The sequence below is a fragment of the Staurois parvus genome, unplaced genomic scaffold (genome assembly GCF_062004578.1).
Source record: "Staurois parvus isolate SC_StPar_1 unplaced genomic scaffold, SC_StPar_1.0 ptg003635l, whole genome shotgun sequence".
Classification (NCBI taxonomy): Eukaryota; Metazoa; Chordata; class Amphibia; order Anura; family Ranidae; genus Staurois; species Staurois parvus.
Window position 1 is genome coordinate 70,505 of NW_028321431.1, and position 25,274 is coordinate 95,778.

The 25,274-nt window shown below is 54.7% G+C and overlaps 1 protein-coding gene across 1 annotated transcript; it reads right to left on the minus strand.

Annotated features, from left to right (window-relative positions):
* Positions 1-25,274, minus strand: LOC149427602 (isocitrate dehydrogenase [NAD] subunit beta, mitochondrial-like). Its single transcript, XM_089667869.1, has 4 exons — positions 25,128-25,274; positions 24,864-24,958; positions 23,153-23,213; positions 1-747 (listed from the first exon to the last, which is right to left on the minus strand). Exons 1-4 carry the CDS (start codon positions 25,236-25,238, stop codon positions 670-672), a joined length of 345 nt encoding a protein of 114 aa, XP_089523995.1. The 5' UTR covers positions 25,239-25,274; the 3' UTR covers positions 1-669.

The following is a 25,274-nucleotide window of genomic DNA, read 5'->3' on the forward strand; positions in this document are numbered from 1 at the left end:
TCACATACATCGAACGCTTTAATTTGCAGCAATATTTCACGTCACTCCAATTTGTGCGTCAAGGCAGCAGAGCGGTGCCTCTCCAGTACGCAGGGAACCCAGAAAATCAGCACGCGTACAGAGAAAGCAGCACAGCATATACACCAAGGGGCCTAGTTACAGATTGCCCAATTTTCTCCTAGAAGTTCGGATGTGAAAAGCAACTATGAAGGAGAAACAAAATCCTGTCCAGCTTCACTCAGATACAGAATGGATTGTGCCCAGATTGGGGTCACAGATTCTATTGAGGGGGGGGGGGGGGGGGAACCAGCTAGAAGGTAACAATAAATTAAACTCATGTTAGCTGAAATAAATTAAATATTGGAGCGGATTTCCCAGAATTGTGAAAACAGACAAGAATCAATATTTTCAACGAAAAATAATTGCATAATATGAGTTACAACTTTTTTTTGTCATAAAGAGGCCTCATCGTGTTGAACTGCATGACACCCCAACGATAGTCCCCCGCCCCAAGGTGGTGTAGACAGGTACATATGGAGTAAAGCAGTACTAGGGGACTGATAGCTCGTTCAGTCATGAGAACCGCGCAGGCCGGTCTTTGCAGTGCAATAGGCGATGAGTCAGAGATGGGGAGTGTCACATGGCTGGGACTCCGCCCCTGAAGATCTTCTAGGAATTGAGGTTGTTGATAACGGCCTGCGTGTAATCCAAAGACGTGGCATACCCGCCCATATCTGTCGTACGGACCTGCAGAGAGAGAAATACAGTAAAGAACTTTCATGTTTCCAGTCAGTAAACTTCAATCACCTAATGGTGGAAGGAGCTGGGGGGAGGGGAGCCATCAGAACAGAGGAGCAATATACAGAAAACCCAAACCACCTTCCATGGAGGAGCCGGGATTATTATTACACAGGAGTTATAGAGCGCCAACACAGCGCTTTCCTCTATAAAGGGAGACAGTACAGTGACAATACAATAAGAGGGCCCGGCTCATAAGAGGGCCCGGCTCATAGGAGCTCACAATCTAATAGGGTGGGGCAAGTGGTACAAAAAGGTTATACTGGGGGAGGAGCTGATGGAAGAGATGGAGGCATCATAGGCTTCCCTGAAGAGACAAGTCTTCAGGGATTGCCTAAAGGCAGCCCCAGAGTAAGGAATAGCTGGACACATTGAGGTAGAGAGTTCCAGAGGATGGGCGAGGCTCTGGCAAAGCACCGGAGACGAGCAGAGGAGGAGACAAGGGAGCTTGAGAGCAGGTGGTCATGACCGGAGCGGAGAGGACGGTTTGGGTGATATTTGGAGACAAGATTGTTGATGTAGCTGAGGACAGAGTTGTGGATGGCTTTGTAAGTTTTTGTTTGATTTTAATTCGCTGGGCAATCAGAAGCCAAATGGAGGGATTGGCAGAGAGGGGTGGAGGACACTGAATGGAGGTCAGTGGAGGGATTGGCAGAGGGGTGGGGGACACTGAATGGAAGGCAGTGGAGGTATTGGCAAGGAGGGGTGGAGGACACTGACTGGAGGCCAGTGGAGGGATTGGCAGAGAGGGGTGGAGGACACTGAGCGGAGGCCAGTGGAGGGATTGGCAGAGAGGGGTGGAGGACACTGAGTGGAGGCCAGTGGAGGGATTGGCAGAGAGGGGTGGAGGACACTGAGGGGAAGCCAGTGGAGGGATTGGCAGAGAGGGATGGAGGACACTGAGTGGAGGCCAGTGGAGGGATTGGCACAGAGGGGTGGAGGACACTGAGTGGAGGCCAGTGGAGGGATTGGCAGAGAGGGGTGGAGGACACTGAGCGGAGGCCAGTGGAGGGATTGGCAGAGAGGGGTGGAGGACACTGAGTGGAGGCCAGTGGAGGGATTGGCAGAGAGGGGTGGAGGACACTGAGGGGAAGCCAGTGGAGGGATTGGCAGAGAGGGATGGAGGACACTGAGTGGAGGCCAGTGGAGGGATTGGCACAGAGGGGTGGAGGACACTGAGTGGAGGCCAGTGGAGGGATTGGCAGAGAGGGGTGGAGGACACTGAGGGGAAGCCAGTGGAGGGATTGGCACAGAGGGGTGGAGGACACTGAGTGGAGGCCAGTGGAGGGATTGGCAGAGAGGGGTGGAGGACACTGAGGGGAAGCCAGTGGAGGGATTGGCAGAGGGGGGTGGAGGACACTGAGTGGAGGCCAGTGGAGGGATTGGCAGAGAGGGGTGGAGGGCACTGAATGGAGACCAGTGGAGGGATTGGCAGAGGGGGGTGGAGGACACTGAGTGAAGGCCAGTGGAGGGATTGGCAGACAAGGAGTGGAGGCCAGAGGAGAATTTGACAGAGAGGGGTAGCAGACACTGAGTGATTAGTAAGGTAGATGAATCTGGCAGCAGCATTCATGATGGACTGAAGGGGGGATAGCCTATGGAGAGGTAGGCCTATGAGAAGGGAGTTGCAGTAGTCTAGGGAGTGGATGAGTAGCTTGGTGGTTTCATTATAGGATGGGTGTATGAGCTCCATTTCTGAGTCAATCTGCATAGTGCTTACCCTCCCCACCCCCGCAAGGCACCACACCTCCCCACCCCCGCAAGGCACCACACTTCCCCAGCAACAAGATTAATTGCAGGATATTCCACGAACAAGGAACAAAAAGAGTTTTGATTCTGTACTCTACACCAGGGGTGTCAAACTGGTGGCCCTCCAGCTGTTCCCAAACTACAAGTCCCATCATGCTTCTGCCTTTGGGAGTCATGCTTGTAACTGTCATTCTTGCAATGCCTCATGGGACTTGTAGTTTGGGAACAGCTGGAGGGCCGCCAGTTTGACCCCCGGGGTCTACACCTTCATGCCTGCTGTCTCCATATTAGGAATCACGGTTCCCTGAACTAGGAACATGAATGGTAGGAACAATGGAGACGTCATAGCGCCCCACCCTCCCGGTGTTTGTGATGCGTCTGCCTCTAGAATACAAATCTCTTCCTTTATAGGACGGTCCGGTTATTACCCAGAATTCTCTCAGAAATGAGTTCCATGATTAATTGTTCATATTAAGGTTCTTCATGTGGCTTGTCCCTTGGAAGTGCAGGAGAGACAAAAGATATGAACAAATGCTGACACGGCTCATACAAAATGGTCGACATTTACGTAAGTCACGAAGGAAGACATTTGTACATGTCTGTCCACGGGGATGATATCACCATGGAAAACTGGCCTGGAATCAGACTCTGGTATGGGCGGAACTGGCCTGGGATCAGACTCTGGTAGGGGCGGAACTGGCCTGGGATCAGACTCTGGTATGGGCGGAACTGGCCTGGGATCAGACTCTGGTACGGGCGGAACTGGCCTGGGATCAGACTCTGGTAGGGGCGGAACTGGCCTGGGATCAGACTCTGGTACGGGCGGAACTGGCCTGGGATCAGACTCTGGTACGGGCGGAACTGGCCTGGGATCAGACTCTGGTAGGGGCGGAACTGGCCTGGGATCAGACTCTGGTATGGGCGGAACTGGCCTGGGATCAGACTCTGGTACGGGCGGAACTGGCCTGGGATCAGACTCTGGTAGGGGCGGAACTGGCCTGGGATCAGACTCTGGTACGGGCGGAACTGGCCTGGGATCAGACTCTGGTAGGGGCGGAACTGGCCTGGGATCAGACTCTGGTACGGGCGGAACTGGCCTGGGATCAGACTCTGGTACGGGCGGAACTGGTCTGGGAACAGACTCTGGTACGGGCGGAACTGGCCTGGGAACAGACTCTGGTACGGGCGGAACTGGCCTGGGAACAGACTCTGGTACGGGCGGAACTGGCCTGGGATCAGACTCTGGTACGGGCGGAACTGGCCTGGGAACAGACTCTGGTACGGGCGGAACTGGCCTGGGATCACACTCTGGTAGGGGCGGAACTGGCCTGGGAACAGACTCTGGTAGGGGCGGAACTGGCCTGGGATCAGACTCTGGTATGGGCGGAACTGGCCTGGGATCAGACTCTGGTACGGACGGAACTGGCCTGGGATCAGACTCTGGTACGGACGGAACTGGCCTGGGATCAGACTCTGGTACGGACGGAACTGGCCTGGGATCAGACTCTGGTACGGACGGAACTGGCCTGGGATCAGACTCTGGTACGGGCGGAACTGGCCTGGGATCAGACTCTGGTACGGGCGGAACTGGCCTGGGATCACACTCTGGTACGGGCGGAACTGGCCTGGGATCACACTCTGGTAGGGGCGGAACTGGCCTGGGATCAGACTCTGGTACGGACGGAACTGGCCTGGGATCAGACTCTGGTACGGGCGGAACTGGCCTGGGATCAGACTCTGGTAGGGGCGGAACTGGCCTGGGATCAGACTCTGGTACGGGCGGAACTGGCCTGGGATCAGACTCTGGTAGGGGCGGAACTGGCCTGGGATCAGACTCTGGTACGGGCGGAACTGGCCTGGGATCAGACTCTGGTACGGGCGGAACTGGCCTGGGAACAGACTCTGGTATGGGCGGAACTGGCCTGGGAACAGACTCTGGTACGGGCGGAACTGGCCTGGGAACAGACTCTGGTACGGGCGGAACTGGCCTGGGATCAGACTCTGGTACGGGGGGAACTGGCCTGGGAACAGACTCTGGTACGAGCGGAACTGGCCTGGGATCACACTCTGGTACGGGCGGAACTGGCCTGGGAACAGACTCTGGTAGGGGCGGAACTGGCCTGGGATCAGACTCTGGTATGGGCGGAACTGGCCTGGGATCAGACTCTGGTACGGACGGAACTGGCCTGGGATCAGACTCTGGTACGGACGGAACTGGCCTGGGATCAGACTCTGGTACGGACGGAACTGGCCTGGGATCAGACTCTGGTACGGACGGAACTGGCCTGGGATCAGACTCTGGTACGGGCGGAACTGGCCTGGGATCAGACTCTGGTACGGGCGGAACTGGCCTGGGATCAGACTCTGGTACGGGCGGAACTGGCCTGGGATCACACTCTGGTACGGGCGGAACTGGCCTGGGATCACACTCTGGTAGGGGCGGAACTGGCCTGGGATCACACTCTGGTACGGACGGAACTGGCCTGGGATCAGACTCTGGTACGGACGGAACTGGCCTGGGATCAGACTCTGGTACGGACGGAACTGGCCTGGGATCAGACTCTGGTACGGGCGGAACTGGCCTGGGATCACACTCTGGTACGGGCGGAACTGGCCTGGGATCACACTCTGGTACGGGCGGAACTGGCCTGGGATCACACTCTGGTAGGGGCGGAACTGGCCTGGGATCAGACTCTGGTACGGACGGAACTGGCCTGGGATCAGACTCTGGTACGGGCGGAACTGGCCTGGGATCAGACTCTGGTATGGGCGTGTAATGGGAGTGACTTTTGGGGGTGGGGGGACCCGTCTCAGCTCCCCATGTTCCCATTATGTGTAAGTCACCCTGTGCCTGTTGGGGGTACAGGGTGAAATGTTCTAATATTGGGGTGGAGGTTGTTCATTGTTCTCTGCCATGTGGCTGCATCCCATTGTTCTAGCAAACTATTATGGGATGCAATGTTTGTGTATTGGGGTGGGGGTTGTTCATTGTTCACTGCCATCCCAATGTTCTATTGTGTCTTGCTGGCCAGCAAACTATTAGGGGATGTATGTGTTCCCGTATTGTCTGCTGCCACATGGTGTATCCTATTGTGTGTCTTGGTTTGGTGGGGGGTGTTTCCAGCAGCCCTTCCCCCTGATGGGACGGACTGCTGATGTGTTTCCTGTTCCTGGTTGTATTGCCCCGCCCTGTGTATATATCTTGTGTTTGTGTTAAAATAAAGCAGTCTAATTCCTGTCTTAAGAAGTCTGGTGCTGTCTTGTCCTGTATGGTCAGCGGTGGGTTCCGTGGATGGTGTTCGGACAGGGAAGCGGGAGTCTAACAGAAATACCCCAGTGCAGTCCGGGTCCGGTTCCGTTACAGGGCAGAACTGGCCTGGGATCAAACTCTGGAAGGGGCGGAACTGGCCTGGGATCAGACTCTGGAAGGGGCGGAACTAGCCTGGGATCAGACTCTGGAAGGGGCGGAACTGGCCTGGGATCAGACTCTGGAATGGGCGGAACTGGCCTGGGATCAGACTCTGGAATGGGCGGAACTGGCCTGGGATCAGACTCTGGAATGGGCGGAACTGGCCTGGGATCAGACTCTGGAATGGGCGGAACTGGCCTGGGATCAGACTCTGGAATGGGCGGAACTGGCCTGGGAACAGACTCTGGTAGAGGCGGAACTGGCCTGGGATCAGACTCTGGAATGGGTGGAACTGGCCTGGGATGAGCTATGGGTAGAATCTTCCCCTCCCCCCACACTGGTGACACAATCACTGGGGGACGGTTCATAAGAATTTGCAGAATTGTTGCTTTTCTTTATTTGTCCTTTTTATCTACTAAATGTTACAATTTAAAAATTTGAAAAAATTGACTTGAAAAGTTGATAATGTTGAAGATTAGAGTAAGAATGATAGAAGAGCAGCATGATGAAGGAGGAGAGGTTGGAGGAATCAGATCCTCTCATGCACACAGACATATTTCTCATGCGGTCTGCGCTCAGAGGGGTATGAATGGTGACGTGCGGTCTGTGCTCAGAGTGGTATGAATGGTGACGTGCGGTCTGTGCTCAGAGTGGTATGAATGGTGACGTGCGGTCTGTGCTCAGAGTGGTATGAATGGTGCCATGCGGTCTGTGCTCAGAGGGGTATGAATGGTGACATGCGGTCTGTGCTCAGGGTGGTATGAATGGTGCCATGCGGTCTGTGCTCAGAGTGGTATGAATGGTGACATGCGGTCTGCGCTCAGAGTGGTATGAATGGTGACATGCGGTCTGTGCTCAGGGTGGTATGAATGGTGACGTGCGGTCTGTGCTCAGAGTGGTATGAATGGTGACGTGCGGTCTGTGCTCAGAGTGGTATGACTGGTGCCATGCGGTCTGTGCTCAGGGTGGTATGAATGGTGCCATGCGGTCTGTGCTCAGAGTGGTATGAATGGTGACATGCGGTCTGTGCTCAGAGGGGTATGAATGGTGACATGCGGTCTGTGCTCAGAGTGGTATGAATGGTGACATGCGGTCTGTGCTCAGAGGGGTATGAATGGTGACATGCGGTCTGTGCTCAGGGTGGTATGAATGGTGCCATGCGGTCTGTGCTCAGAGTGGTATGAATGGTGACATGCGGTCTGCGCTCAGAGTGGTATGAATGGTGCCATGCGGTCTGTGCTCAGGGTGGTATGAATGGTGCCATGCGGTCTGTGCTCAGGGTGGTATGAATGGTGACATGCGGTCTGTGCTCAGGGTGGTATGAATGGTGCCATGCGGTCTGTGCTCAGGGTGGTATGAATGGTGACATGCGGTCTGTGCTCAGGGTGGTATGAATGGTGACATGCGGTCTGTGCTCAGGGTGGTATGAATGGTGACATGCGGTCTGTGCTCAGGGTGGTATGAATGGTGACATGCGGTCTGTGCTCAGAGGGGTATGAATGGTGACATGCGGTCTGTGCTCAGGGTGGTATGAATGGTGCCATGCGGTCTCCACGTAGTTACAGGTATGTTGAAGGGGAGCTGCCATCCTGGTCAGCAGGTTCTGGATCATGTGGGGAATGGCTCCGGGAACTATATGGACAGCTCTAGGACCTCAGCTCTGTCATTATGCAGCCAATTCTGTTCATCTGACCTGTGCTATGGAGCCATCTTGTGTGTGTGGGGGAGGGGAGGGGGGGGGGGGCACCTGAACTTGAATTGTCCCTCAATTACTGCAGATGGAGTTCTTCTACACGTTACTCAGGGCGACGTGTTCCTCACTTCACTCCTTCCGCCATCCTGTTCATCCTATTGAAGCCTCTTCCCTCAGGCTGGGCGGTGCTGGGAGGTGCAGGGCGGTGCAGGGTGGTGCTGGGCGGTGCAGGGCGGTGCTGGGCGGTGCTGGGAGGTGCAGGGCGGTGCAGGGCGGTGCAGGGCGGTGCTGGGCGGTGCAGGGCGGTGCAGGGAGGTGCAGGGCGGTGCTTGGTGGTGCAGGGCGGTGCGGTGCAGGGCGGTGCTGGGCGGTGCAGGGAGGTGCAGGGCGGTGCAGGGCGGTGCTGGGCGGTGCTGGGTGCAGGGCGGTGCAGGGCGGTGCAGGGTGGTGCGGGGCGGTGCTGGGCGGTGCGGGGCGGTGCGGGGCGGTGCTGGGCGGTGCTGGGAGGTGCAGGGCGGTGCAGGGCGGTGCAGGGCGGTGCTGGGTGCAGGGCGGTGCAGGGCGGTGCTGGGTGCAGGGCGGTGCTGGGTGGTGCAGGGTGGTGCAGGGCGGTGCTGGGCGGTGCTTGGTGGTGCTGGGTGGTGCTGGGCGGTGCAGGGCGGTGCTTGGTGGTGCTGGGCGGTGCAGGGCGGTGCGGTGCAGGGCAGTGCAGGGCGGTGCTGGGCGGTGCAGGGCGGTGCTGGGCGGTGCTGGGTGCAGGGCGGTGCAGGGCGGTGCTGGGCGGTGCAGGGCGGTGCAGGGCGGTGCTGGGCGGTGCAGGGCGGTGCTGGGTGCAGGGCGGTGCTGGGCGGTGCAGGGCGGTGCTGGGCGGTGCAGGGCGGTGCTGGGCGGTGCAGGGCGGTGCAGGGCGGTGCAGGGCGGTGCTGGGCGGTGCAGGGCGGTGCAGGGCGGTGCTGGGCGGTGCAGGGCTCACGCAGGGCAATGGCTGCCATTGGCAGTACAGAGGGCGGCAGACAACTCCTAGCACTAGTTTGGCTTCACCTGCCGGAGGTTTTATCAGAGAAATCGCTGAACTTCGGCCAACTGTAACCAACGCTATAAATTCAATTATTCACTCAAACAATTAAAGATGACCAAATGTTTCCTGTTTTGCCCCTCCCCCTACAGTGCCCCTCCCCCTACAGTGCCCCTCCCCCCCTATACTGTGTACAAGCTTTGGACATAATCATCTAGATCAGTGATCTCCAAACTACATCCAGGGGGCCGGATGCGGCCCTTTGCCTGGTTTTATCTAGCCCTTGAGGCACCATTTAATCCACTGACACCAACAATTCCTCCCAGTGATACCAACAATGGGGCACAATTCCAACCAATGACACCAGCGATGGGGCACAGTCCATCCCAATGATACCAAGAATGGAGCCCAATGACACCGGCGATGGGGCACAGTCCATCCCAATGATACCAAGAATGGAGCCCAATGACACCGGCGATGGGGCACAGTCCATCCCAATGATACCAAGAATGGAGCCCAATGACACCGGCGATGGGGCACAGTTCATCCCAATGATACCAAGAATGGAGCCCAATGACACCGGCGATGGGGCACAGTTCATCCCAATGATACCAAGAATGGAGCCCAATGACACCGGCGATGGGGCACAGTCCATCCCAATGATACCAAGAATGGAGCCCAATGACACCGGCGATGGGGCACAGTTCATCCCAATGATACCAAGAATGGAGCCCAATGACACCGGCGATGGGGCACAGTTCATCCCAATGATACCAAGAATGGAGCCCAATGACACCGGCGATGGGGCACAGTCCATCCCAATGATACCAAGAATGGAGCCCAATGACACCGGCGATGGGGCACAGTCCATCCCAATGATACCAAGACTGGAGCCCAATGACACCGGCGATGGGGCACAGTCCATCCCAATGATACCAAGACTGGAGCCCAATGACACCGGCGATGGGGCACAGTTCATCCAAATGATACCAAGAATGGAGCCCTATGACACCAATGATGGGGCACAGTCCATCCCAATGATACCAAGACTGGAGCCCAATGACACCGGCGATGGGGCACAGTTCATCCCAATGATACCAAGAATGGAGCCCAATGACACCGGCGATGGGGCACAGTCCATCCCAATGATACCAAGAATGGAGCCCAATGACACCGGCGATGGGGCACAGTCCATCCCAATGATACCAAGAATGGAGCCCAATGACACCGGCGATGGCGCACAGTCCATCCCAATGATACCAAGAATGGAGCCCAATGACACCGGCGATGGGGCACAGTCCATCCCAATGATACCAAGAATGGAGCCCAATGACACCGGCGATGGGGCACAGTCCATCCCAATGATACCAAGAATGGAGCCCAATGACACCGGCGATGGGGCACAGTTCATCCCCCCAATGATACCAAGAATGGAGCCCAATGACACCGGCGATGGGGCACAGTCCATCCCAATGATACCAAGAATGGAGCCCAATGACACCGGCGATGGGGCACAGTCCATCCCAATGATACCAAGACTGGAGCCCAATGACACCAGCGATGGGGCACAGTCCATCCCAATGATACCAAGACTGGAGCCCAATGACACCGGCGATGGGGCACAGTTCATCCAAATGATACCAAGAATGGAGCCCAATGACTCACTAACACCAACGATGGAGCATTGTTTATTTCCACTGATGCTGGGACATTTTCCAGTCCAGCCCCCCTAAAGCCTGAAGGACAGCTTTGAAAGTTTGGAGACCCCTGACCTAGATGACGGCCATGTGTGTGAAGCAGATATCCAAAAATCTCTATAGGACTATCAGTGTCTTCCACCCCACAGAGGTCTACGGGAATGTACTAAGCAGATGTTGGAGGACGTGCCCAGGATACAGGCGCCAGGATACAGGCCACAGGATACAGGCCACAGGATACAGGCCACAGGATACAGGCCACAGGATACAGGCCACAGGATACAGGCCACAGGATACAGGCCACAGGATACAGGCCCCAGGATACAGGCCACAGGCCCAGGATACAGGCCACAGGATACAGGCCCCAGGATACAGGCCACAGGCCCAGGATACAGGCCACAGGATACAGGCCACAGGATACAGGCCCCAGGATACAGGCCCCAGGATACAGGCCCCAGGATACAGGCGCCAGGATACAGGCGCCAGGATACAGGCCACAGGATACAGGCCACAGGATACAGGCCACAGGATACAGGCCACAGGATACAGGCCACAGGATACAGGCCACAGGATACAGGCCACAGGCCCCAGGATACAGGCCCCAGGATACAGGCCCCAGGATACAGGCCCCAGGATACAGGCCCCAGGATACAGGCCACAGGCCCCAGGATACAGGCCCCAGGATACAGGCCACAGGCCCAGGATACAGGCCCCAGGATACAGGCCCCAGGATACAGGCGCCAGGATACAGGCCCCAGGATACAGGCCCCAGGATACAGGCGCCAGGATACAGGCCACAGGCCCCAGGATACAGGCCCCAGGATACAGGCCACAGGATACAGGCCACAGGCCCAGGATACAGGCCCCAGGATACAGGCCCCAGGATACAGGCCCCAGGATACAGGCGCCAGGATACAGGATACAGGCCCCAGGATACAGGCCCCAGGATACAGGCCCCAGGATACAGGCGCCAGGATACAGGCGCCAGGATACAGGCGCCAGGATACAGGCGCCAGGATACAGGCGCCAGGATACAGGCCACAGGCCCCAGGATACAGGCCCCAGGATACAGGGACGGCGGGTTACCCAACAACTAAACCCAAGAAGAAAAATGTCATATCGGAGCTTGCAAACCCAACTCCCCATTGACATCAGAGTCAAAACTCTGCCCTTCCCCCACTGGAGACAGTGAATGGCCAAACCCAGCTCCCCAGGATGTCACACAGCTAACCGTCTACCCTTCCCATATCAGAGATGTCAAATGACCAAACCCAGCTCCCCGGGGACATCATGGAGCCAACGCTTCACTTTTCCCCACTGGAGACTGCAAATGGCCAAACCCAGCTCTCCAGGATGTCATACAGCTAACCATCTACCCTTCCCACATCAGATATGGCAAAGGACCAAACCCAGCTCCCCAGGATGTCACACAGCTAACCGTCTACCCTTCCCATATCAGAGATGTCAAATGACCAAACCCAGCTCCCCGGGGACATCATGGAGCCAACGCTTCACTTTTCCCCACTGGAGACTGCAAATGGCCAAACCCAGCTCTCCAGGATGTCATACAGCTAACCATCTACCCTTCCCACATCAGATATGGCAAAGGACCAAACTCAGCTCCCCAGGACGTCACAGAGCCAACATCTGCCCTTCCCTCATGAGAAGCAGGGGATGGCAGCACTTAGCTCCCCAGGACGTCACAGAACCAATGCTCTTCCCACCCGTACTACACTGGAGACGGTGAATATCCAAAACCCAGCTCCCCAGGACGTCACAGAGCCAACATCTGCCCTTCTCACACCAGAGACAGCAGAACCCAGCTCCCCAGGACGTCACAGAGCCAACATCTGCCCTTCTCACACCAGAGACAACAGAACCCAGCTCCCCAGGACTTCACAGAGCCAACATCTGCCCTTCTCACACCGGAGACAGCAGAACCCAGCTCCCCAGGACTTCACAGAGCCAACATCTGCCCTTCTCACACAGGAGACAGCAGAACCCAGCTCCCCAGGACATCACAGAGCCAACATCTGCCCTTCTCACACCAGAGACAGCAGAACCCAGCTCCCCAGGACTTCACAGAGCCAACATCTGCCCTTCTCACACAGGAGACAGCAGAACCCAGCTCCCCAGGACTTCACAGAGCCAACATCTGCCCTTCTCACACCGGAGACAGCAGAACCCAGCTCCTCAGGACATCACAGAGCCAACAATCTGCCCTTCTCACACCAGAGACAGCAGAACCCAGCTCCCCAGGACATCACAGAGCCAACATCTGCCCTTCTCACACAGGAGACAGCAGAACCCAGCTCCCCAGGACATCACAGAGCCAACAATCTGCCCTTTTCACACCAGAGACAGCGGATGGTTGAACCCAGTTCCCAAATGGCGTCACAAAGTCAAACACTCCACCCTTGCCACCCCGGAGACCAGGAATGTCCTAACCCGGCTCCTCTAGGGTAACATGGCTGCCAATGTTTTGCCCCCAATGTATCATGTGACCTCCTCCGCTGACTATGGGTCACCAGTGGAACACGGCCATCTTCATTCCATGGAAGTGAACATTGTGTCATCCTCAGATGCGTGGAAAGCAGCAAACAGAACACGATGCAGCCTCACTGCTGTGACAGGAATTTATTATACGGCCAATTTATAAATATTATTTACACTGGATACAAAAATAGACATCGAGGATTCCTACACCCCGGAATTTCATTCCAAATTCTAAAGCTTGTCCAGCCCTATGAATGGGCGTGGCCTATCCTGAGGGAAGGTGAACAGGTGGATTCTGGGTCATTACAGCGAGACACGGGCCGGGCAAGCCACTCGTGGTGGACGTGGCACTGTAGAATGAGGGGCAGTCAATGGCGTTAGGTAGCGTATCGAGCATGCAGGTTGTCAATCACAGCTTTGACGAAGTCGCTGGTGGTGGAGTAACCGCCCATGTCTCGTGTCCGTACCTGGAGGAGGAGGATGAGGAAAGCACACACACAGGACAGGGGAGAAAACAAAAACAAAATGGCGGATGAATACAGAACTGAGAAACAATGGAGGGCTAGCAAGATGACAAAAGAAAAGAACTGGAGACTCCCATCCGTCCATCTATCACCCCACAAACTGCATACACATCCTTCCACAGAGATGTTACCTACATACAGCGCCTTGAAAACGTCTTCCTCCCCCTTGAAATCTTCCCCACGTTGTCACCAAAACCGTCAATGTATTTATTGGGATTTGATGTGATAGAACAGTGGTCTCCAAACTTTCCAAAGGGCCAGTTTACTGTCCTCCAGACTTTAGGGGGGCCGGACTATGGCCGGGTAGGGGGGGGGGGGGGGTAGAAAAAGTCTCAGGGCCAACATCAGTGAGAGTAAACAAGGTCTCAGGTGTGGTGGTCAGTTGCATAGTGCCTGTGCTCAGTATGAGGAGGAGTGCCCCATCATTGCCATCACTGGAAGGAATATTGGCCCATCATTGGTGTCACTGGAAGGAATATTGGCCCATCATTGCCATCACTGGAAGGAATATTAGCCCATCATTGCCATCACTGGAAGGAATATTAGCCCATCATTGCCATCACTGGAAGGAATATTGGCCCATCATTGCCATCACTGGAAGGAATATTAGCCCATCATTGCCATCACTGGAAGGAATATTAGCCCATCATTGCCATCACTGGAAGGAATATTAGCCCATCATTGCCATCACTGGAAGGAATATTAGCCCATCATTGCCATCACTGGAAGGAATATTAGCCCATCATTGCCATCACTGGAAGGAATATTGGCCCATCATTGGTGTCAGTGGGAAGAACAGAGTCCCATTGCTGGTGTCTGTTGGGGGAACTATGCCCCACTTTTAGTGTCAGGGTTAGGAATAGTGTCCTAAGGGCCGGATAAAGGCTAGCAAAGAGCCGCATCCGGCCCTCTGGCGGCAGTTTAGAGACCACTGTGATAGACCGACACAAAGTGGCACAGAATTGTGAAGTGGAAGGAAAATGAGAAATGGTTTCCAACATTTGTGACCAATAAATCTGTGAGAAGTGTGGTGGCATTTGTATTCAGCCCCCCGGAGTCAGTACTTTGTAGGACCCCCTTTGGCTGCCATTCCAGCTGCAAGTCTTTTTGGGGATGTCTCTTTGCACATCTAGAGAGGGACATTTCTGCCCGTTCTTCTTTGCAGAATCCCTCAAGCTCTGTCAGATTGGATGGAGGGCGTCTGGGAACAGCAATTTTCAGGTCTGGCCACAGATTCTCCATTGGATTTGGGTCTGGACTGTGACTGGGCCATTCTAACCCATGAAGATGCTTTGATGGAAACCATTCCATTGTAGGTCTGGCTGGATGTTTCGGGTCGCTGTCCTGCTGGAACGGCAACCTCCGCCCCGGTCTCAAGTCTTCTGCAGACTAACAGGTTTTCTTGTAAGATTGCCCTGTATTTGGCTCCATCCATCTTCCCATCAACTCTGACCAGCTTCCCTGTTCCTGCTGAAGAAAAACATCCCCACCACATGACGCTGCCACCACGTTTCACGGTGTGGATGGTGTGTTCAGGGGGATGGGCAGTGTTAGTTTTCCGCCACGCATAGCGTTTTACTTTTAGACCAAAGAGTTGAATTTTGGTCTCCTCTGACCAGAGCCCCTTCTTACACGTTTGCTGTGTCCCCCACATGGCTTCTCAAACTGCAAACGGGACTTCTTATGGCTTTCCTCCAACAATGGCTTCCTTCTGGTCACTCTTCCATAAAGGACAGATTTGTGGAGTGACGACTAATAGTTGTCCTGAGGACAGATTCCCCCCCTGAGCTGTGATCTCTGCAGCTCCTCCACAGTTCCCATGAGCCTCTTGGCTGCTTCTCTGATGAATGCTCTCCTTGCCCGGCCGGTCAGTTTAGGTGGACGGCCATGTCTTGGTAGGTTGGCAGTTGTGCCGTACTCTTCCTATTTTTGGAGGATGGATTGAACACAGTGCTCCGTGAAATGGGCAAAGCTTAGGAGATATTTACCCTGCCTTAAACTTCTCCACAACTTTATCCCTGACCTGTCTGATGTGTTCCTTGGCCTTCATAATGCTGTTCGGTCACTAATGTTCTCTAACAAACCTCTGAGGGCTTCACAGAACAGCTGGATTTATACTAAGATCACATGACACACAGGGGGACTCTATGTACTAATTAGGTGACTTCTGAAGGCAATTGGTTCCACTAGATTTTAGTTAGGGGGATCAGAGTAAAGGGGGCTGAATACAAATGCAGCCACACTGATCACAGATTTATTGGTCACAAATGTTGGAAACCATTTCTCATTTTCCTTCCACTTCACAATTATGTGCCACTTTGTGTCGGTCCATCACATCCAATCCCAATAATATACATCGACGGTTCTGGTTGTAACATGACAGAATGTGGAAAATGTCAAGGGGTATGAATACTTTTTCAAGGCACTGTACATCTCCATTCATGTATAACCCAATAACACCCCCTCCCCCAGCCCCTACTAAGCTCCTCAGTCCAGAGTTCTCCCCAAAAATGGCCAAACGGTGCAAGTCTGTAGCCAACTGTTCTTTCTTCTTATTCTGCCTAAGTTCTCCTGAAGCCACCAAGAACTTCACAGAAGTCATTCCATCTTCCACATCACTTACTGAGGAGGACAAATCTAACATGGCATTAAACCAGAGGCTCTGGATGGACGGTTGGATAAATGGCTCTATATTTAGGATGTATCCGGTCTATAAACCAGAGGCTCTGGATGGACGGTTGGATAAATGGCTCTATATTTAGGATGTATCCGGTCTATAAACCAGAGGCTCTGGATGGACAGTTGGATAAATGGCTCTATATTTAGGATGTATTTGGTCTATAAACCAGAGGTTCTGGGTGTACAGCTGGATAAATGGCTCTATATTTAGGATGTATCCGGTCTATAAACCAGAGGCTCTGGATGTACAGCTGGATAAATGGTTCTATATTTAGGATGTATCCGGTCTATAAACCAGAGGCTCTGGGTGTACAGTTGGATAAATGGCTCTATATTTAGGATGTATCCGGTCTATAAACCAGAGGCTCTGGGTGTACAGTTGGATAAATGGCTCTATATTTAGGATGTATCCGGTCTATAAACCAGAGGCTCTGGGTGTACAGTTGGATAAATGGCTCTATATTTAGGATGTATCCGGTCTATAAACCAGAGGCTCTGGGTGTACAGCTGGATAAATGGCTCTATATTTAGGATGTATCCGGTCTATAAACCAGAGGCTCTGGGTGTACAGTTGGATAAATGGCTCTATATTTAGGATGTATCCGGTCTATAAACCAGAGGCTCTGGATGTACAGCTGGATAAATGGTTCTATATTTAGGATGTATCCGGTCTATAAACCAGAGGCTCTGGGTGTACAGTTGGATAAATGGCTCTATATTTAGGATGTATCCGGTCTATAAACCAGAGGCTCTGGGTGTACAGTTGGATAAATGGCTCTATATTTAGGATGTATCCGGTCTATAAACCAGAGGCTCTGGATGTACAGTTGGATAAATGGTTCTATATTTAGGATGTATCCGGTCTATAAACCAGAGGCTCTGGGTGTACAGTTGGATAAATGGCTCTATATTTAGGATGTATCGGGTCTATAAACCAGAGGCTCTGGGTGTACAGTTGGATAAATGGTTCTATATTTAGGATGTGTCCGGTCTATAATGCTGTAGGACAGAAGACATGGATAGGCTGAGGAGGACATATCAGAGTAGGAAGGATGGACACAGAGATGGAGAAAGATCCCAGACAGACTCAAGAAGGTCCTCTGGCTGTAATATGGTATGGACCAGTCCAGGGCTGTACTGCTAACCAGTGATTTGGGATGTGCAGTCCGGAGTTGTGATGGTAACCAGTGATTTGGGATGTACAGTCCGGAGTTGTGATGGTAACCAGTGATTTGGGATGGTACAGCTGTACCAGTAACAGTCCAGTCAATTCCACCTCTCAGTACCCGATGGAGGAGCGGCAGGGCGAACACGGAGCCGGAACACAACACACACCACCCAATTCTGCTTCCAACACCAAACTCACGGGGCAGAACGCCAGGCACTGCCTATCACTGCTATAAAAGGCGCCCCCTAGAGGTGTCAGACACTTACTGCACACGGCCCCATTTCTGAACGCAACTCTTTCCATTTACAGAATGAAAAAATCAAAGCAAAAAAGGTGTAAAGCAAACAGATTTAAAGAAAAGAAAAAAAAAAAGCAAAATAAGCAGCACAGAGGAAACTCCTTTCTGCAGATTCCCTCCAGGGATAACAATGGATGATCTCTGATTGGGGGGGGGGGGGATTATTGGATAAATCTTATTTGTAGACCAACTGGAGCGGCTTCATACGCCGGTGAGAATGTGGGACAATATGTAGTAAAAGAACACAATTCATATACATTACTGGGTGAAGATGGAGGATGGGAACGGGGGATGACAGTGCTGGAGGGTGGGAACGGGGGATGGCAGGGCTGGAGGACGGGAACGGAGGATGACAGGGCTGGAGGACGGGAACGGGGGATGACAGGGCTGGAGGACGGGAACGGGGGATGACAGGGCTGGAGGGTGGGAACGGGGGATGGCAGTGCTGGAGGGTGGGAACGGGGGATGGCAGTGCTGGAGGGTGGGAACGGGGGATGAGAGGGCTGGAGGATGGGAACGGGGGATGGCAGGGCTGGAGGGTGGGAACGGGGGATGGCAGTGCTGGAGGGTGGGAACGGGGGATGGCAGTGCTGGAGGGTGGGAACGGGGGATGGCAGTGCTGGAGGGTGGGAACGGGGGATGGCAGTGCTGGAGGGCGGGAACGGGGGATGACAGGGCTGGAGGACGGGAACGGGGGATGACAGGGCTGGAGGACGGGAACGGGGGATGACAGGGCTGGAGGACGGGAACGGGGGATGACAGGGCTGGAGGACGGGAACGGGGGATGACAGGGCTGGAGGACGGGAACGGGGGATGACAGGGCTGGAGGACGGGAACGGGGGATGACAGGGCTGGAGGACGGGAACGGGGGATGGCAGGGCTGGAGGACGGGAACGGGGGATGGCAGTGCTGGAGGGTGGGAACGGGGGATGGCAGTGCTGGAGGCTGGGAACGGGGGATGACAGGGCTGGAGGACGGGAACGGGGGATGACAGGGCTGGAGGACGGGAACGGGGGATGACAGGGCTGGAGGACGGGAACGGGGGATGACAGGGCTGGAGGACGGGAACGGGGGATGACAGGGCTGGAGGACGGGAACGGGGGATGACAGGGCTGGAGGACGGGAACGGGGGATGACAGGGCTGGAGGATGGGAACGGGGGATGACAGGGCTGGAGGACGGGAACGGGGGATGACAGGGCTGGAGGACGGGAACGGGGGATGACAGTGCTGGAGGGTGGGAACGGGGGATGGCAGGGCTGGAGGACGGGAACGGAGGATGACAGGGCTGGAGGACGGGAACGGGGGATGGCAGTGCTGGAGGCTGGGAACGGGGGATGACAGGGCTGGAGGGTGGGAACGGGGGATGACAGGGCTGGAGGACGGGAACGGGGGATGAGAGGGCTGGAGGACGGGAACGGGGGATGACAGGGCTGGAGGACGGGAACGGGGGATGACAGGGCTGGAGGATGGGAACGGGGGATGACAGGGCTGGAGGACGGGAACGGGGGATGACAGTGCTGGAGGGTGGGAACGGGGGATGGCAGGGCTGGAGGACGGGAACGGAGGATGACAGGGCTGGAGGACGGGAACGGGGGATGGCAGTGCTGGAGGCTGGGAACGGGGGATGACAGGGCTGGAGGATGGGAACGGGGGATGACAGGGCTGGAGGATGGGAACGGGGGATGACAGTGCTGGAGGACGGGAACGGGGGGAGGACAGTGCTGATAGAAAGTGGCAGGACCTATATGTGGGTGTTCTCTGTTGGGGTCCCCCAAGGCTCTGTCCTCGGGCCCCTCCTCTTCTCCATCTACACCTCCTCCCTTGGCAAACGTATTCACTCCCACGGCTTCAATTACCACCTCTATGCCGACGACACACAAATTTACCTCTCCACCCCCCACCTCACCCCCTCACTCTCTGCCCGCATCGCCCACCTCCTAAACGACAGACTGGATGTCGCTCCATTTCCTCAAACTTAACCTATCCAAAACCGAGCTCCTGGTCTTCCCCCCACCCTGTGCCGCCCCCCCCCCCCATCCTCTCCATCACTACTAACAACGCCACCATCTCTCCCACCCCACACGCCAAAGTCCTGGGTGTCACCCTGGAATCCCACCTCTCCTTCCTACCCCACATCCAACTGCTATCTAGATCTTGCAGGCTCCACCTCCGCAACATCTCCAAGATACGTACATTCCTCACCCCAGACACCACCAAACAACTCGTACACTCCCTCATCATCTCACACCTGGACTACTGCAACTCCCTCCTCACTGGCCTCCCTCATCATCTCACGCCTGGACTACTGCAGCTCCCTCCTCACTGGCCTCCCTCATCATCTCACGCCTGGACTACTGCAGCTCCCTCCTCACTGGCCTCCCTCATCATCTCACGCTTGGACTACTGCAACTCCCTCCTCACTGGCCTCCCTCATCATCTCACGCCTGGACTACTGCAACTCCCTCCTCACTGGCCTACCCAAACGAACGCTATCCCCACTCCAGTCTATCCTGAACTCAGCGGCCAGACTCATCTACCTCACCAACCGCTCCACATCTGCCTCCCCCCTCTGCCAATCCCTTCATTGGCTCCCGATTGCCCAACACATCAAATTCAAGCTGCTAACTCTGACCTACAAAGCCATTCACAATGCGCCCCAAACTACATAACTGACCTGATACCCAAATACTACCCTACCCGTGCCCTCCGCTCCTCACAGGACCTCCTACTCTCTAGCTCCCTGGTCTCCTCCTCCCACTCCCAATTACAGGACTTCTCCAGGACTTCCCCCATCCTCTGGAACTCCCTACCCCAATCCATCAGATTATCACCTACCCTCCTCACCTTCAGGCGCACCCTGAAAACAAACCTCTTCAGGGAAGCCTACCCCACCCTCACCTAACACCCGACCTCACCTAACAACTAACCTCCTCCACTCCTCCCACCACTCCATCCCCCACAGCCATCTCCTCCTGTACCACCTTCCCCTCCCTCCTAGATTATAAGCTCGAAAGAGCAGGGCCCTCGAACCCCTCGTGTATTGTATTGTTACTGTCTTGTCTCATGTTCTGTCCCCCTTGCTACTGTACAGCGCTGAGCATACCCTTTGGCGCTATATAAACTGTATAATAATAATACCGAGAGGAGGTTGGGGCAAATGGAAAGGTTGTAGGTCAGCCCCTATATAACCCCCGCAACTACCCAGCATGCCTTTGTTTGGGAGCAAGATGTACACAGAGTCAGTATAAAATACAAAGAAATGTGTCCCTAAAAAGGGAGCCCAGGCAAGGGTCCCTCAAAGAGGGCGCAGACAAGTATCCCTCAAAGAGGGTCCAGAAAAGTGTCCCTCAAAAATGGGTGAGGGAAGTGTCCCTCAATGGACTTGAAGAAATAGATTTTTATGATACAAAAATATTATTTCATCCATCTTCAGCTGAAATAATCTGGAATTCAATCACAGTTGGGATGTCCAAAAACAGCCTAGCGGAGAGGTGGTCAATAGCCAGACAGATCTAGAAGAAACCAGAAACTGTTTGTAACCCAGGTCTACAAGAAGGACCAACACCCAAATCTGAATCAGATAAAGATGAAGTCCCCTGCAAAGCTAAGGAATCATCCAACGACCTCTGAGGGCCACAACGGTCTAGTGCTCACACCAGGAGTGGAAAATCACTGGCAAGGGTAGCTATATATTTAGGTTGTATAAGACTGGTGGTCGTATCACCAGAGAGAAGGAAGGTTAGAAGGACCCATCCACCAAAAACTCCTGGGAGGTGTACCCGGGGCTCAACAGAAGAAACTCTGCATGACTTGCCCAACCTGATAGAAGAGAAAACCCACCCCAGTCTAGAGATGCATCCACTGCCATGGAGAGAGGCAGAACCATAGTCAAACAGCGAAGATGGATCATCTGAAATCAGTCAGAATGGAGGAAAGGATCTGGAGAAGGTTCTTCAGGAGGTTACTAGTCAGCCAGAGACGTAGGAACTAATTCCAGGATATTAGGTCTCTGAACATATTCTCTATCACGGATAAGTACCGGCAGCCAGAATTTACCATATGGGGACAACAACAGTCGAGAGGTGAATCCACCGCCATGAAGAGAGGCAGAACCATAGTCAAAGATGGATCATCTGAAAATCGGTCAGAATGGAGGAAAGGATCTGGAGACCAGGTAATGCACCATGGCACAGGGAGAACCACCACAAACTTACCCAGAGGTGAAGCCTGAAGTGATGTCCAGCATAGTCCAGGTCAAGAAACCAATTCACAGAGGGATCTCTCTGGAGAACAAGACGGGGTCCCTGGGGTTTGGATACTACACCATTTACTCTAGAGACTGATGGGTCATGATGGAGGCCGACTGTATGTCGTTTCCAAATATTGAGGAAGAGGCTACACGTTAAACACCTCATCGTCGTCTAATGAGGAAGGAGAAGACACGTGCTGGGACCCATTTTAAGGGACACTTGTCCGGACCCGCTTCCAGGGTCCTGTCCCGCTTCCAGGGTCCTGTCCTGCAAGAGAAGACTTGCACTAGACAAACTTATCCATTGGCAAGTTACCATCACTAGACACTCGAAACCCCATCTGGCCAAAGTCTATGATTGCCAGGTCCTTCTGAAAAGTTCCAAATACAAGGGTGCTGAAGGCCAATTCTCTTTCATTGGGGTCAGCGAAGTGATCCACAAAGGAGGTGCCAGATTAGGCCGTAGGAAGGACATAAGGTCTGTCCAATGACCCAAAAAATACCAGGTAGCTCCAAGGATAGGGAAGGACCAATTATTGTGAACTTGGATCTACGGAGGAACTTACATTTTTTTATTATTATTATACAGTATTTATATAGCGCCGTGTTTGCTCAGCGCTGTAACATTTCACAACAATAACGTCCAGAAAGGTGAGGAGATCATCAACCCTCTTGTTGGTATATCAATGTGGATCACACCCATCATAGGCACAGACCACCGCTTCATCCCAAAGGGGGAAATGTTCTGCCACAATCCCAGGTAAGGTGCAGGCCACTGCCCTGGACCGGGAAAGTCCTCCTTGGCTAACTCCGTACACAAAGGTCTAGAAAGTCCTACAATGTAGGCAGTGGTATGACCCAACTGTTACTGAATTCCTGTGACCCTCAATGGATGATGGAGAAATGCCCTTTATTAGTGTAGGGGAGGGTGAGTTGACAGGTGTAGTGGGTGGAGTCAGGGGCGGACTGACCATTTGGAAACTCGGGCACTGCCTGAGGGCCCGGGGTCAGTAGGGGCCCCCATGAGATGCCCCTAGTACAGGGGCGGACTGACAACTCATGGGGCCCCCGAGCAACAGGGGATCATGGGGCCCCTGTGACCTTGCCCAAACTCAAAAAAGCCTATGAAAAATGTACCAGGGGCGTCTCATGGGGCCCCCTACTGACCTTGGGCAGTGCCCGAGTTTCCAAATGGTCAGTCCGCCCCTGCCCTGGTACCGTTTTCATAGGCTTTTTTGAGTTTGGGCAAGGACACAGGGGCCCCATGATCCCCTATTGCCCGGGGGCCCCATGAGTTGTCAGTCCGCCCCTGGGTGGAGTTAACCTGTTATACAGCAATACCACAGCACACAATGCGAAGCAGGCCAGTCTCTCACCTTTCCCTGTTTAATCACCTTCTTCACAGCATCAGCGATGAGGGTGGAGTGATATTCCAGGCTGGAAATAAACAGATTTCTCGTCATTCCCGATCAGCAAACGGATTTTTATATTAAAGGATCACTCCGCCTCGTCTGAGAACCCATCTCTGGTAGACCCAATGAGCTTCTTACATCTCTGGGTCCTCTGTAGACCCCACCCCCGAGGAGTGATCTGTATACAGGAGCCCTCCATGCTCCAGCAGTGAGACCCCTCCCCCAGAGAGGGATCTGTATACAGGCGCCCCCCAATCTGTTGCAGCAGTGAGACCCCCCCCACCCCCGAGGAGTGATCTGTATACAGGCACCCTCCATGCTGCAGCAGTGAGACCCCCCCACCCCAGAGAGGGATCTGTATACAGGCGCACTCCATGCTGCAGCAGTGAGACCCCCCCCCACCCCCGAGGAGTGATCTGTATACAGGCGCCCTTCATGCTGCAGCAGTGAGACCCCCCCCCCCCCCACCCCAGAGAGGGATCTGTATACAGGCGCCCTCCATGCTACAGCAGTGAGACCCCCCACCGCCGAGGAGTGATCTGTATACAGGCGCCCTTCATGCTGCAGCAGTGAGACCCCCCCCCCACCCCAGAGAGGGATCTGTATACAGGCGCCCTCCATGCTGCAGCAGTGAGACCCCTCCACCCCCAGAGAGGGATCTGTATACAGGCACCCTCCATGCTGCAGCAGTGAGACCCCCCCCACCCCCAGAGAGGGATCTGTATACAGGCGCCCTCCATGCTGCAGCAGTGAGACCCCCCCCACCCCCAGAGAGGGATCTGTATACAGGCACCCTCCATGCTGCAGCAGTGAGACCCCCCCCCCCACCCCAGAGAGGGATCTGTATACAGACGCTCTCCATGCTGCAGCAGTGAGACCCCCCCCCCCCCCCCCGAGGAGTGATCTGTATACAGGCGCCTTCCATGCTGCAGCAGTGAGACCCCCCCCCCACCCCCGAGGAGTGATCTGTATACAGACGCCCTCCATGCTGCAGCAGTGAGGACCCCCCCCACCCCCGAGGAGTGATCTGTATACAGGCGCCTTCCATGCTGCAGCAGTGAGACCCCCCCACCCCAGAGAGGGATCTGTATACAGGCGCCCTCCATGCTGCAGCGAGATCTGTATACAGACACCCTCCATGCTGCAGCAGTGAGACTCCCACTCCCAGAGAGGGATCTGTATACAGACACCCTCCATGCTGCAGCAGTGAGACCCCCACCCCCAGAGAGGGATCTGTATACAGGCGCCCTTCATGCTGCAGCAGTGAGACCCCCCCACCGCCGAGGAGTGATCTGTATATAGGCGCCCTTCATGCTGAAGCAGTGAGACCCCCCCCCCACCCCAGAGAGGGATCTGTATACAGGCGCCCTTCATGCTGCAGCAGTGAGACCCCCCCCACCCCAGAGAGGGATCTGTATACAGGCGCCCTCCATGCTGCAGCGAGATCTGTATACAGACACCCTCCTTGCGGCAGCAGTGAGACTCTCACCCCCAGAGAGGGATCTGTATACAGACACCCTCCATGCTGCAGCAGTGAGCCCCCACCCTTTGTATACAGACGCCTTCCATACATCCGAGAGACCACGCCCCCACCAATATGGCTGCTGATAGCACAGTGTCACATACGTCGGCCCCATCACATGACACAGGAGGAGACACGCTGGCCGTCACTTACTTGAGGTGACGTAACATGTTTGTAGCGGTTAGTAACATGGCGGTTGGATTGGCGATATTCCGGCCCACGGCCTGGGCAAAGGGATGACGGGCCCCCTGGGAAGACAGAACAAGCAGCATGATGGGTAAATGTCCGGCTTGCAGCCCCCTGTGTACGGTGAATGGGATTAAATGGCAGATAACGATTCACTCTTCATCCAGGTAAGAAACAGAGAATTCTGGGAATCCAGCTGACCAATCCAGAGCCCCCAAATCCTGAACTCACCGTCTCAAACACGGCGTATTCCGCGCTGTAACTCTCCCCGGGAACCACACCGGCTCCTCCCACCAGACCCGCCGCCAGGTTATCGATGATGTTCCCATAGAGATTCGGCATCACCAACACATCAAACTGATATGGATTCTGTACCAA